The sequence below is a fragment of the Vanacampus margaritifer genome, chromosome 1, assembly GCF_051991255.1.
Source record: "Vanacampus margaritifer isolate UIUO_Vmar chromosome 1, RoL_Vmar_1.0, whole genome shotgun sequence".
In the NCBI taxonomy this organism is placed as follows: Eukaryota; Metazoa; Chordata; class Actinopteri; order Syngnathiformes; family Syngnathidae; genus Vanacampus; species Vanacampus margaritifer.
Window position 1 is genome coordinate 27,813,424 of NC_135432.1, and position 13,650 is coordinate 27,827,073.

At 39.4% G+C, this 13,650-nt stretch overlaps 1 protein-coding gene across 3 annotated transcripts in view; it reads left to right on the plus strand.

The window, feature by feature from the left end:
* The window catches only part of cep104 (centrosomal protein 104), a 35,416-nt gene that overhangs the window by 12,730 nt on the left and 9,036 nt on the right, over positions 1 to 13,650 (plus strand). For 2 of the 3 annotated variants that reach the window (XM_077544755.1, XM_077544763.1), the window contains exons 8-19: positions 591 to 746; positions 863 to 1,084; positions 3,999 to 4,217; positions 4,370 to 4,537; positions 6,472 to 6,639; positions 7,532 to 7,708; positions 11,156 to 11,353; positions 12,041 to 12,109; positions 12,326 to 12,407; positions 12,885 to 12,954; positions 13,082 to 13,190; positions 13,252 to 13,390. In XM_077544755.1, the coding sequence (XP_077400881.1) occupies positions 591 to 746; positions 863 to 1,084; positions 3,999 to 4,217; positions 4,370 to 4,537; positions 6,472 to 6,639; positions 7,532 to 7,708; positions 11,156 to 11,353; positions 12,041 to 12,109; positions 12,326 to 12,407; positions 12,885 to 12,954; positions 13,082 to 13,190; positions 13,252 to 13,390 (1,777 nt within the window). The remainder of the gene's footprint in view (positions 1 to 590; positions 747 to 862; positions 1,085 to 3,998; positions 4,218 to 4,369; positions 4,538 to 6,471; positions 6,640 to 7,531; positions 7,709 to 11,155; positions 11,354 to 12,040; positions 12,110 to 12,325; positions 12,408 to 12,884; positions 12,955 to 13,081; positions 13,191 to 13,251; positions 13,391 to 13,650) is intronic. The other variant, XM_077544772.1, reaches the window with a different exon arrangement.

Consider the following 13,650-nt stretch of genomic DNA (forward strand, 5'->3'; position numbering starts at 1 on the left):
CATTTCTCAACACGATAATGCCAGACCACATGCAGCACCAATTACAACATCATGGCTGCGCAGGAAAAGGATCCGGGTTTTGAAATGGCCACCCTGCAGTCCACTTCTTTCACACATAGAGTACATTTGGCGCATCATAAAGGGGAAGGTGCAACAAAGAAAGCCCAAGACATTGAACAGTTAGAGAGGCGCGTGTTAGACAAGAATGGGACAGCGTTCCTATTTCTAAACTTGAGAAACTTGTCTCTTCGATCCCCAGACGTTTGTAGATTGTTGTAAGAAGAAGAGGGGATGCTTCACAGTGGTGAAAATGGCCTTGTCCCAACTTTTTGGAGATTTGTTGACACCATGGAATTTAAAATCAACATAGTTTTCCCTTAAAATGATACATTTTCTCAGTTTAAACTTTTGACCTGTTCGCTGTGTTCTTTTCTGAATAAAATATTGACATTTGGCACTTCCACATAATTGCATTCAGTTTTTATTCACAATTTGTGTAGTGTCCTACTTTTTTTGGAATTGGGTTTGTAGTTCTGTAGCCATGTTTGCCTGTTTGGCATCCTGACGAGACCTTTGCCCATTCTGGACAGGCTGGGGAGCATTTGGCAAAGTTTGATGTAGAGAAGCAATGTGCGATTGAAAAGGAGGATTATGATCTTGCCAAGAAAAAGAAGGATGAAATGGATGCGTACCGGAGGAGCGTCTACCAGCAGCTGGAAGTTCACAACCTGTTTGATATGGCAATGGTTAGTCACCAAGCACAGACAGCTATGTTGTGTTTTTATTTATTTATTATTTATGGGCATGTTGGAGGGTCCACCTATTTTGTAAAATCACTTCTGCTCTTTTGCCTCATCTCTAGATCTCAACTGCATCAGACGCGTGTTCATCCCAGGAGGTTCCATCACCTCATTGTTCTTCAGCACATCTCTCACTCCCCGCCAAGCCCTTTGACACAAAAAAGAAAGATAGAGCTTTTTCAAAATCTCCACCAAGCCATATGTCACACTATGGCACACTTTTACCTAAATGGAGCAGCCAAATTGACTCACCTTGCACCTCATCTGAGCTCCAAAAAATAGATGTAAGTGCTGCTTTTCTTAAGAGGGGTGGGGGGGTGGGGGGATACACGCTGTGAAAACTGTGATTCAGATTTAGCCTCTCTGAATCATAAATGTCAAAAATCTCCATCTGGCAGTTTTGGATAGTAGGACCTCTAAGGGCCCTGGTTGACCTTCTTTTTCAGATTTAGAATTGTTCTCATATACGAAGAATTTGTCTTCAAATGTAAAACTGATCAACCATTTAGGGAACCATAACTTTGTGACAGATGCCGGTGGGCCGTGATGTTTGCAGGGCGAGCCCGTGGTCACTTTGATGTCATTTTCATTTGACAGCAGATGGCAGTGCTTCTGCTTTAACTATGCAGGGCATTAGAGAAGAGGCACTGAGTATTTGGGGATGAATACCATTATTTTTAAAGCAAGGAACACAGATACCGTTATCTTCCAATTCTGTATGTCATCTCCAAACATCTACACTACAATAATAGCAGTTCAGTGAACTGAGTTCACAATTAATATTTATCTAGTAATATCACAAAAACAAAACTTTTAAGATAAAAATACATTGCACTCACCTGAGCTGATACAGACCTCCTTTCTTTGCTCCAGTCTGTGTAAACCAGCTGTAGCGCTCATATGTGCTGCTGTAATTGTTGTAACATAGGCTCTGCCGAAGACGCCTGGTATGAAGCTGCGTAGGAACAGAGACGAGGCAAAATTAACGATGCACTAAGTTAGTGAGATTAATGTTAATGTACCTTACAAACATAAAGTTAGCACTGCGGAGCCTGAGACTAATTCTCTCTTAATTGTGTGGCAACCGTCAAATTTGTGGCTTGTTTGTTATCATACTTATGTAAGTCAAATCAAGGAAGTATTTGTTTTTGTTGTGTCTTCACTTACTCTGAATACTTTTAAAACCTCTAGTAGTATAAATGTCTTATTCATAGCTGGTGTAATCCAATTTAGGTCGGGTACACACATAAAGACAATTGGGATGTTTTTGTCTTGGTCAAAGACGCCAAATGCCCGACTATCCTGTCTGAAGGGATTGTCCTATAGAATTATCCTTCTGTCTGAGGTGTGTTAAGAGAGTATTTGTCCTGATAATAGGGTCATTCAGAAACAGGTCAGAGCCAACTTGTTGAACATGGTAAATATTGCCAATTAAAAATTTCCGCGTGTGGGGAAAGCCGAAGACTCCCCGAGTCATGAATCTGTGAACTGGGATGTGAACGGAATGTAGCCAGTCAAAGAAGTGCCCTAACTGACGTGATCTCACCTCTGGTCGCCTTCGGAAACACTTGGGTAACATTGGCGCATATCCGGGAGTCTGTTCTTCGTTTTTGAGAGATCACGTGTGATCACGTCAGATATCTGTCTCAGAGGACAGCACAAACATTACAATCAAAACTTTTAGATGACTGATCTTCGATATTTGTCAAAGATGAAAATAATTTAAGATTAGAAAAATGTGCACCAGGCCTTTGGTGGCATGCAGAAAGATTATCAGTGGTGGCATTCTTTTTACAATTTATTCACCACCTCCTGAGATCAGCCCAACTGCAGGTTTAAGTTTCTCTATTTAATTAAAAGTCTGCAACAGGTGAGTGACTCCGGCAGCTGCCAATGTGGCCTTAAGACTGATATTTGAGCCGGGTATGAGGCAGCAGTCAATTAACCCTGGGGGCAAAGCACAACAGAATTTATTGGATGGTACCTAGGGCGGGACGATTATGGAAAAAGTAATGATTACTTTATTATCATTATTATTATGATTGATAGTGATAGTGAAATCGCGATTATTAAAAATGATGCATTCTTACATTACCTGTGTGTACGTTCTTACAGTATTTGTGTGCGAATAGTCGTAATTTGAAGGAATAGCAATCCTGGAAGTTGATGCTAATTCCCTGTTAGCATGTCAATGTGTTTTTTTTACAGTAACTTTAGCATTAGTACTGGCAATGTTTTAAAAACAAATCTTATATACAAGGTAATTTTTTTTGTTGTGTGTTAAGTTTTACAGTAAACTTTAACTGGGGTATCGTTAAACAGTGTAACATACACCAGGGAGAGCAGAGTCATATACAGTCGTGATCAAAGGTTTTCAAAGAACATCATGGCATGACTCTCTCGAGCTTCCAGTTATTTTTATAACTCAGATTTTTCTCTGATAGAGTAATTGTAACGGGTGACAGGTGTGTTCCAATTACTCTATCAGAGAAAAAACTGAGTTATAGAAATAACTGAAAGCTCGGGACAGCCATGACATTATGTTCTTTACAAGTGTATGTAAACTTTTGATCACGACTGTACATCTCAGGCTTGCTCCATAAGCAACATGGTGCATTCATGGTAGTTTCACAATGTCAAGAGTTTACAAATGCACCGCACCGTTTGGCACATTAATCGTTTTTCTTTGATCACAATGGTTTTAAGACTGAGAAGCCAAAATCACAATAACATTTTGATTCATTGCTCAGCCCTAATTGGTGACTGAGTTTGCCTTGTGGTTATTATCATGTTAAACAATCCTGCTTGAACCTATTCAAAAAAATTGGATTTTTTTTTCTAATTTCATAGTAAGTACTGTGGGTAGAACACAACATACTCGAGCCCACTCAAAACCTTTATTCACCAGTATTTTTTTTTGAAGTAACATAACCACTGTCCTTAGTTAAATAAATAAATGAAGTCACTAAAACATAATCGTTATGATTATGCTGAGCAAAAGTATTAGAACCCGGATGGAGAATTACGGACTCTGCATTTAGAAAATAGGTGTCCTTAATCCTGGAAAAAATTAAGAGGTTCTACTGTATTTATTGTTCATGTTTAAAAAGACTGATAGCAACGCCCAAAAGGATAAGAATACACAAAATATGACAGTATTGACTGCTGCAGTGCATTTCAACAGATTTCTCTTGTTAGTTTAACAGTGTGCCTCATGACGAGAGGCATCTGGCAGCCCCGTGGAGAAAGGACCAGCCAGTGGCGGCCATACAGAGCCCTGCAATGGAGCACACTTTCCTACTTGACAGCCAAAGTAATTTAGCCCTTAGCCCTGAGGTGGACGCAGAACCAGATACCCTATCAGAAAAGATTCAGAGAGAGGCTGGCCATGTAATAGAGGTCTATGGTGAGAGTCTGGTAAGAAACACAAGAGGTGAAAAACTACTCACTGCTAAAGTGATTGAATATGAAATACTTATTGTGTCTATATTAATCATGAAAAGTCAGATGAGTTCATAAGTGAACAATATGTGCATCTAATCATCTTCTTTCCTTGACTACTCTTTCAGGTTGCAAGGGCATATTCAAAATCCTGGTCCAATAGAGAGGACGCACTCCTGGCAGTGCACAAGAAGCTTTTGGAGGTATCGCCCACGGCTACCAAAGATGAGCTGAGGAACATGATAAGAGCTGCAGTCTTCTTGGTCAAGAGGGCCCTCCCGGAGAAAGTTTTATCTGTAACTCTTTTTCTTCCTTGTTCGTGTGTGTGTGTTTTGTGTGAAATTCTACCAAGGCCTCTACCAGTATGTTTGCCTTGTTGAGGTGTTATGAATATGTATCAACAGTTATTGTCAAAGTATGTTCTCTGGAACCCCATTACAAGCAGTAGTTATGCTGCTGGTTTTGAAGCATAAGCGCTCACACACATGGAACAGGGTTTTCCCTGTATCATATGGGATCCCAACCTCCTCGTCCAGAGCCTGCTTCCGCCAAAAAAAAAAAAAAAAAGACATCACAAAGATAGCCTTGTAACATTGCTCTCTGGTGTAACGCAGCAATAATTCTCAAGGTTTATTTTATTTTATTTTTATTTGAACCACCATGTACGTAGACACATTCATTCATTAAGGTGTTAGCATATGGGTTAGACCAGACATGGGCAAACCCCGGCCCGCGGGCCAAATACGGCCCATTATGTGTTTCAATCCGGCCCGCCGAACTTATTCAATAAGGCTAGAAAAATATTCATCTTTTTTTTTTTTTTTTTTTTTTTTTTTTGTTCTGCTCAGTGGCGGAGTGGTTAGTGTCCACCCTGAGACTGGGAGGTCGTGCGTTCAATTCCCGGCTGGGTCATACCAAAGACTATAAAAATGGGACCGATTGCCACTCTGCTTGACACTCAGCATTAAGGGTTGGAATTGGGAGGTTAGATCACCACATGATTCCCGAGCGCGGCGCTGTTGCTGCTCACCGCTCCCTCAGGGGATGGGTCAAATGCGGAGAACAAATTTCGCCCCACTTAGATGGGTGTGACAATCAGTGGATCTTATCTTATCTTATCTTATCTTATTAATTTTATTTTGTCCCTGCAATGCGGATTGGATGTACGCGCTTTGTCCTCAGCGCGTGACAGGCAGCAGCGGCTATCATGCAGCCGCATGTGTCACACGTACTGTGGGCCCGGGTTAAAAATGGGTGGGCCAATGGAAAAAAATTCTTTAACTTTACGCCTTGAATTGAAATCTATTAATAATAGTTGCAGTCACCAGGTTTGACAGATCACTGTGTATGTGCTATTATAATCTATTTACATTTCTCCTCCCACTTTGCCAAATAGTGTGTAAATGCCGCATCTTGCATATTCATTGAGGCAAACGTACTACTTGGATTAGGGCTATTTTATAATAATCATAATAATAATAATAATACATTTCATTTAAAAACAGCACCTTTCAGAACACCCAAGGTCACTTTACAAAGCATAAAAACACAGCAAAAGTTGAGCTAAAACAATAAAAATGAAGCTATTGGAAAAGCTGTTTTAAATATGTGGATTTTGCACATTTGAAAAAACGCAGTCCTAAGTGCACACTATAAGTAAATTGGGTTGTACATTTATCTGTGTGTTTTTACTGTGCTATGAGGTCCAAATGCTCCTGGTCCGGCCCATCTGTCAAAATTTCAAACCTATTGTGGCCCTCAAGTCAAAAAGTTTGCCCACCCCTGGGTTAGACCCATACGCTAACATGACGATTATATTTAAGTCAACCATGTCTGATCGTTTATGAGATCCTAAAACTGCACCCAGGGTTTGTAAATGCTTTAAGATTCCTGGAACTCTTTTCTTTTTTTTTTTCAAATGTAACCTTTATTTGTCCAGGTAAGGCAATTGATTATCATTTGTGATGCCGATCTGGTTTCAGATAGCAGAATAAGCAAAATAAGAGCAAAAGCAAATACATTTGTAAACAACAAACTGTATAATGTTATACACAGGACAGTTAACAAGAAAAAGTGTAAATAACATGCTTGTTCCTTGACAATTAGCTGCCATTTTGGTGTATGGATAAATGGTAATATTGGCATTCTGGCTAGCACAAATAAAACCTGCTGCAAAAAGCCTACAACTCACTCAGTCAAAATGTGCTTAATGTCCTCTGCTTCAACTTAGGTTCTCCAAGCGTCTTTAAAGTTGCTGTTCTTCATGTTGAGCCAGCTGATTCCGGGTCTGGGCAGAGTTGAGGCCACCCACTGTTTGGAGAGCACTTGGCCCAACCTACTGGCCAGGACTGGAGACTTGACCAAACGCCTCCGCGTCGCTGCCACAGCTTGTATCCAGGTATTGTATCACAATGGTATACAGGTAACTGTAAAATCCTACACTACTACTAGTACTACTGAAGATTAGACAGAAATGATTGCAATGTTGTGTGAGGGCAAAATAAATGTCGCAAGTGATCCACTACCACTGAAAATAATTGACACTTTTGTCAACGTGAGGCATTTTCATCCATCTTTTCAGTTCTCTATTACTTGACTGAGTTTCAATGAATTATGCAACAAAACGTATTTGTAAAGCAAAAAGACACATTCTGAAGAGCTCTATTTTTGGAGCCCACATAAATCTAGTGAGAGGTGGGTTTGACCCGATGTTGGAAATTTTGCAAGATTTTAAAAATGCAATGCAATGATTCAGAAGGTTTGATGCTCACTGTTTGAATCGTGTTAGACCTTCTGTCTACACGTCTCCGTTGTTAGACATAGTCTGGGCAGGTGCAAGGTTTTGATCGACTCTCTGCCACCAAATTGTCTCCATGGCACTCCTGCCTCGTGGCCCGCCCATCTGGGTGGAGTCTGCCAAATTAGTAAAAGCACAGCGAGCCTCGCATTGATACTAAAATCACGATCCTCCGGCATTTCCACTTCGCAGCAGATGCACTTTTCATGAAAAGAGAGCCATAAAAAAAGTGTTCTCTCAATCAAGTGAAGATGTCTTGTACTTGTAATTGTACCTACTACACCCACCACTACTATGACTGCTACTAGTGCGATGTTTCCTCAGTCCAGTCCCTTGAGAAAATTGCACAGCACAAAGTTTTTTCCATGTCACTCTAATTATACACTTAGACACGTGACTTAGCCAGATGTTTGTGTTGATGGATGTATTTAATGTCACACGGGTATGACTTAACAGTGGCTTACAGTGCATGTCTTTCTTGTTTATCGTTTAGGAAATTGCTGTCCTGAAGGATGTTCGGGTCTTGCACTTTATCCCCGTTGAGCTGGTGAAGCCTTTCAAATCCAACTACCCCACTCATCTCGCTCAGAGTCGGGCCGAGCTGCTCGAAAGTCTCCTGGTGGAGCTGGGCATAGAGAACTCTGGATTCACCTTGGAGAATGTAATGATGGTAAAGGATTTTGATTAATCGTTTAAATGTCTTTAATGCAGTACGCTGGCAAGCTTTTATCAGACTCATTGAAATAAAATACATATTAATTCCAAATTTTAACCCCAGTAAATTGTTGCAGTAAATTGTTTTCTGCTCGAAAGTAGTACATTTTTTAAATATATATACAGTATTTCTCAGATTGTGATATACAATTGTAAAGTGTCATTTTCTTTAATTAAATTTAATTGAAGTTTTTCTTCACTAATTAACTCCACTGGCACAAAATAAGATGGTTCTACATCCTTAAAAAGGACTTACAGGTATGCATTAATTCAAATATTCCTCTTTGCCTTATAAAAGGCAATCATCGTATCTTACAGGACATAAAAAAACCAAGACTGGCCTTTGCATTTGGATCACTAAACTTATTGACTCATTTTATGGTTGTTTTGGCGAAGCAACCTCTTTTTCTCCCATTCACAACAGGCCTACATATATCATAGACGTATATCAGAGGACAAGCTTTTGGCTGGCGGTATGTCTGGTATACATCACTTCATTTCTATGAATTAAATTTTTGCATAACTAAATGAATTGTAAAATAACTTCCGATGTTAGAAGCCATACGCAGTCTGGAGACACAAACTAACATGGCTATTTATTCCTTCATGTTGGTGATCTTGGAATGACTAACTGAGAAGGGAAGCACGATCATTTCTGTTTCTGCTGAGGTCACCTATTTTTGCCAAACAGATAGCCGCTAAGCTCCAGTTATTTTCCTCCCCTTAGCTTTCAGCATTGACCTAATCACTGTGTGAAAACTGTCCACTTATTGACCACAGTGGACAAGCCTACATTTGTCCTTTCTTGTTACTTTATGACCCATGACCCCTTTAAGTCCTCCTCCTCAATCTTTTATCAGTGAAGGCAAATGGTTAGGTTTGCCCCTAACTTTTTTCCACACAGGTGGCCTTTGTTTGCATGTTTGCACATGCTCGCCCATTGCCTTTGTGTGGAACGCCTCCCAAATTTGCTCGGGAAACACTTCAAGTCGTGATTGAGATGTCATGTGACGTGGCAGCTTTCCTTTTCTTTCCTTTGCTCATGTTACATAAAACAGTTCAGTGAGCACCTTGCAGACATGGTCTGTGGTAAGAAATTTTCTCATCAATTACTTTTTTTTTTTTTTTATCATACAGCTATACCAGAAACAGTTGAGTCAAACAAAACATGGCTTTTTTTGCATTCACTGGCTTCATCAAACCAAAGTGATAGATTTATTTTCTGTTGTAAATAATATTTGTTTGTCCTCTTCCACTATTACTACTTTTTTTTTTTTTTTACTTGAAATTTATTTTGTGCTTGTGGTGCTCTTTCAAATGTTCAGTAGTGAAAACCATCATAGCAAGACAATGCGCTTAACCCACTTTTAAGTCATTTTTTCCCTTTTTTTTCAGAAAACATGAAAAACTGAACTAAATAATTATAATTATGAATAATTGCATTTCAGGGGTAACATTGAATTATGTGTTTAACTAAGGATGTAGCCGATTTTAGCAGCGATTGCCACCAGCATCCTGAAGAGATAATGAAGGCAAAAATATATTTTTTTGTAAAATATGACTTAGGCTATTAATTTTAGAGGTTAGCAATATGGTAGTCCCCAACACTTTTACACCTGTTGCTCATAGCGCATGCGATATGGACAGTGAGTGAACATGCAATTTAGCATGCACTTTTAGGGATCTCACTAAAACATCCCAATCATATTGCATCACACTGAACATGCCTACCAACAGCTTGCACAATCTGTTTAAAGTGAACATGCAACTGTGCTGTATTTGATCTTAGTCAATTTAATGTCTGTCTATGTGCTTTAATAATCAATAAGTATTCCCTTCTTTCTTTATTAGACTACATACTTTCATAAAACACATACTAAGTTGCAGGAACTTGCTTCTACTAAATGCAATAGAATCCTAAATAATGTCAGTTAGTGCAAAATAAATACAGTACTTTGAAAAAGGTCATGAGATAATAACACAAACCCTTTTAATGTAACAAATATATACGTCCATACTACATGCCCATGCAGCTAGTACTTGAATTTGATAGCCCCAGAGTGTTACGATGGGGAATGGGGATGGTTTGAACATTTTTCCTTTTCCCACTACTGTTACCTGGGTGATCTGCCTCGTGAAATTCTGTAAGGACTCAGCTTAGGGGCCCTCTATGTAACAAAGTATGGGAATTGGGATTGGTTACGGGAAAGGGCGGGCGGGGGCACTTTTGTGTCATTGCTGAGGCGTGTTTTGTGTGTTTTTACTTATGTCTTTGGATAAAGCATTTTTTATTCGTTCTCTGCCAATGTGGAGAAAATGTTTGCTGCCATTGAAAACAGAAGTTGTTAGCCTGTCTGCATCAAGGTCACGAGATCTGTCTTCAAATCTCCATTGATACATTTGTTTGTGGAATTTTCATATTGTTCCCATATTTGTGTGTTTTTTCTTTTTAGTGTGAATATGAATGTGAATAGTTGTTTGAATGTACCCTGTAGTTTACTAGGGATCAGTCCAGTGTGGATGGATGGTTTTATGATTAAGCTACTGATGGTTTGTTGGCTCACTCGCCAGACTTCAATGCAGGCAGTCTGGGTTTAGTTCCACTGAAGAGGTGAATATACACTAAGTGTGAATGTTTTCCATCTCCTCATATGCGCGCCGTGGTTGACTGGCAACCAGTCCAGTGTGTAGTCTGTCTTTAGCCCAAAGTCAGCTGTGATATGTTACAGCTAGCTCCCTGACCCTGTAAAAGATAAGCGCTATCTCAAATGGGTTGTTGAATGTTCTATTGTTGTCAACAGCAACAATGCCCCTCTGTGTGCCCCGTCTTGGGACAAAATTATATTTTGTTACCGAGACACAATTAGTTAATTCCAAAATTGTGGGACTGCTTTAGTGCACAAAACTAGGCCCATATTAACTCATTTACTGCCATTGACGGCTATAGACGTCAAAAATTCATTTGAACTATTTCTATTAGTTTAACATTTTTTTTCCCACTTTTGTTATTAACAAGAGTATGAAAACCTAGAAAAAAAATATTGTACATTTGTTTGTGATTAATCGTGAGTTAACTATTGAAGTCATGTGATTAATTACAATTAACAATTTTAATCGCCTGACGCCCCTAATTTTGAATAATCTTTAAAAAAAAGAATATTAAGAATAAAGTCTAGGATTTCATACTATTGTTAACAAAAGTGGAAAAAAATGTTAAACTAATAAAAATAGTTAAAATGATTTTTTGACGTTTATAGGCAAAAAGTGTAGTATGGAAGAAATTGAGAGCCATGACCTCACATCCATCGGGATGAACTGCAACAGAGATTTTGAGCCAATTCCTCTCCAGGTCACATCACATCAATATACAACAATAAACACACTTCTGATTGATCTTTTTCAGTTCTGTATGGCAGCCTTGGAGCACGGTGCGTCTACTGTTCGAGAGCTGGCAGTGCGCATCGTCTTGACCATGTACAAGCAACACAGTTCGGCTGTTCTCAGCTACCTTCCACCCCATAATGCTGCTCGTAAGAACTTCCTTTACAAAACCTTGTTTGATGGCTTTGCCAAGATCGACGGGAATCTGGTGGAAACTCAGGCAAGACTTTCAACCTATTTTTCCATATGATGTACTTATGGCACATATAACATAAAAGTATTGCATAATTTTTGTATGATGTTTGTGGCAACTCAGTCCTTTTACATCAAACTGCTGGCCCATGGGTGTGACCATGTTGTTTGTAATGCATTGCAATCAATGAGGAGCAGTTTGTTGCTGGACAATGGCGCTGCTTCATGTGGTGGATGAATGGTTTTTCAGATGGCACCGTAGAAACGTCTTCTTTTTTTTATGCTACAAAGGAAAGAAGAAAATAAGCGTTTCAGACTGTCATATAGTTTTGCTATAATTTAAAATCCAATACATGCTCAGTACTATTTAGCCTACAGTATATATGCGTAGGTTTTTGTTGGATGCCTGGCATACTGGGAGATTTTACTGTAATGCTTGTGAGTCACCCAGTGGGTAAGCTTCAATTTGCACCAGCATCATCAGAAAGCTTGCCCTCTCATTACCCAATTGGCACAGAGTTGTGCTTCTGTCATCCATGTCAGTCGTCAACATAAACACAGTACTAACTTGTTGCTCCAACAGTCTGCTAAACATCACGATGTTAGGACATATCAGGTTGTACTACCTATAACACAAGTAAAAGTAAACAGATGATGAATGATGTATTGACATTGTCACTAACTCGTCCGGCCTGTTATGGGTTGTCGTCCACAGGATGGGCAGAAGGAGAAGGAGGAGATCCACTCTCTGCAAGAGCAGCTGGCTGCCTTGAAGGACTTGACAGTAGGTGGAGTTGTCATCAAACTGCAATTTATATCACACCTTGTAAAAGGCTCTTTTACAAATACTACTACTAGTACATCGTATTCTAACAAAAGAGGGAATAGGACGCCATTGTCAGTCAACGACGTACTGTGTCAAAATCAATTTGAATGTTTGTGTCATATTCTTTTGGAATTGTGGCCAGCCATTCACATGTGTGTGTCTTTTTTTTCCAAGGAGAGTAAAAGTACCAAAGGACAAATGGCCAAGAAAGAAGGTCCTAAAGTTGAGAGGAGGTCTCAAAAGAATGGTAAACAAAGTATGTGGAAACAGATCCAATTCAGTTTAATGCCTTTCAACTGTTTGTTTTTCCACCCTGAGGCTGGGTTAGGAGGGTGCTTTCAATGTACTGGTAATCTTTTAAAACATGTTGATGGCCTCAAACATGACCTGTTCATTGTGGATTGCTTTCACAAAAGAGTTCTTGAGGTCATCACTGTGGCATTTGGCAAAGCCCATCAAAGTTTGTCTTGTGTCTCGATCCGTTGTTTTTTTCCCCCCAGCAACCTTTGAAACGCATGTACAATAACAAACAAAACACAATAAATGATAATAATATTCTTAAAGCAAACAGCTGCAAAAATATTGATTGATTAATTGATTGAATGGATATTTGCAATATACAAATTATTTAATTTGACATCATTTGATTGTTCACTTTCATCTTGAGGGTGGAAAGAGATTGAAGTAGTTCTGTCCAGTTGTGTTTGACAGGTTTCATATTTTTCATTTACAGCAGTAAAATTGTCTCAGAACAAGACAACACCTCCCGTAGAGGTCCAGCAATCTATCACATACCTGGATAAGTAAGTTACTTTCATTTAATCATTAGCCTATTTAGTGGCCTACAGTTTACAATATAATTCACTGTAAAGTAGATATTCCAGATTTGTGGCGGTTGTGTTTTTACTCAAGTTCACTTTTTTTTCCCAGCTTGTGTATATTCTGCGGTAAAACTGATGATTCTTTCACCGAAGATGGATTAGACCTTCACTACTGGAAACACTGTCCCATGCTGCGACGCTGTGATGAATGCAAACAGGTAAACTGCCACATATACAAACAGTTATCATTCTTTTAATGGGGGCGGGTTGTGTTCACAGGTAGTGGAGATCTCCAGCTTCACAGAGCACCTACTAAACGAATGTGAAAGTAGGTTCAAGTTCAGTCAGTGTCCACACTGCTCGGAAGCTGTGGCCACTGAAGAGCTGAATCAACACGTCCAGGGTAGCACTTGCAAACGTGAGTTTTCTATTGGAAATTTGGGATGACTGGTTGAATGGGTCGCATGATGACTTGTATGTTTGTATTATGTTAATGTCCAAGCCATGCCCGACTATTACGGTTCTATATTTGATTCAGAATTTCAACCATCCATTTTATATACTGTGCATTCTCATTAAGGTTCTGGGTGAACTGGAGCCTATACCAGCTGACTTTGTGTGAGAGGCAGGGTACACCCTGGACTGGTCGTTAGATAATGGCAGGGCACAGAAACAGAA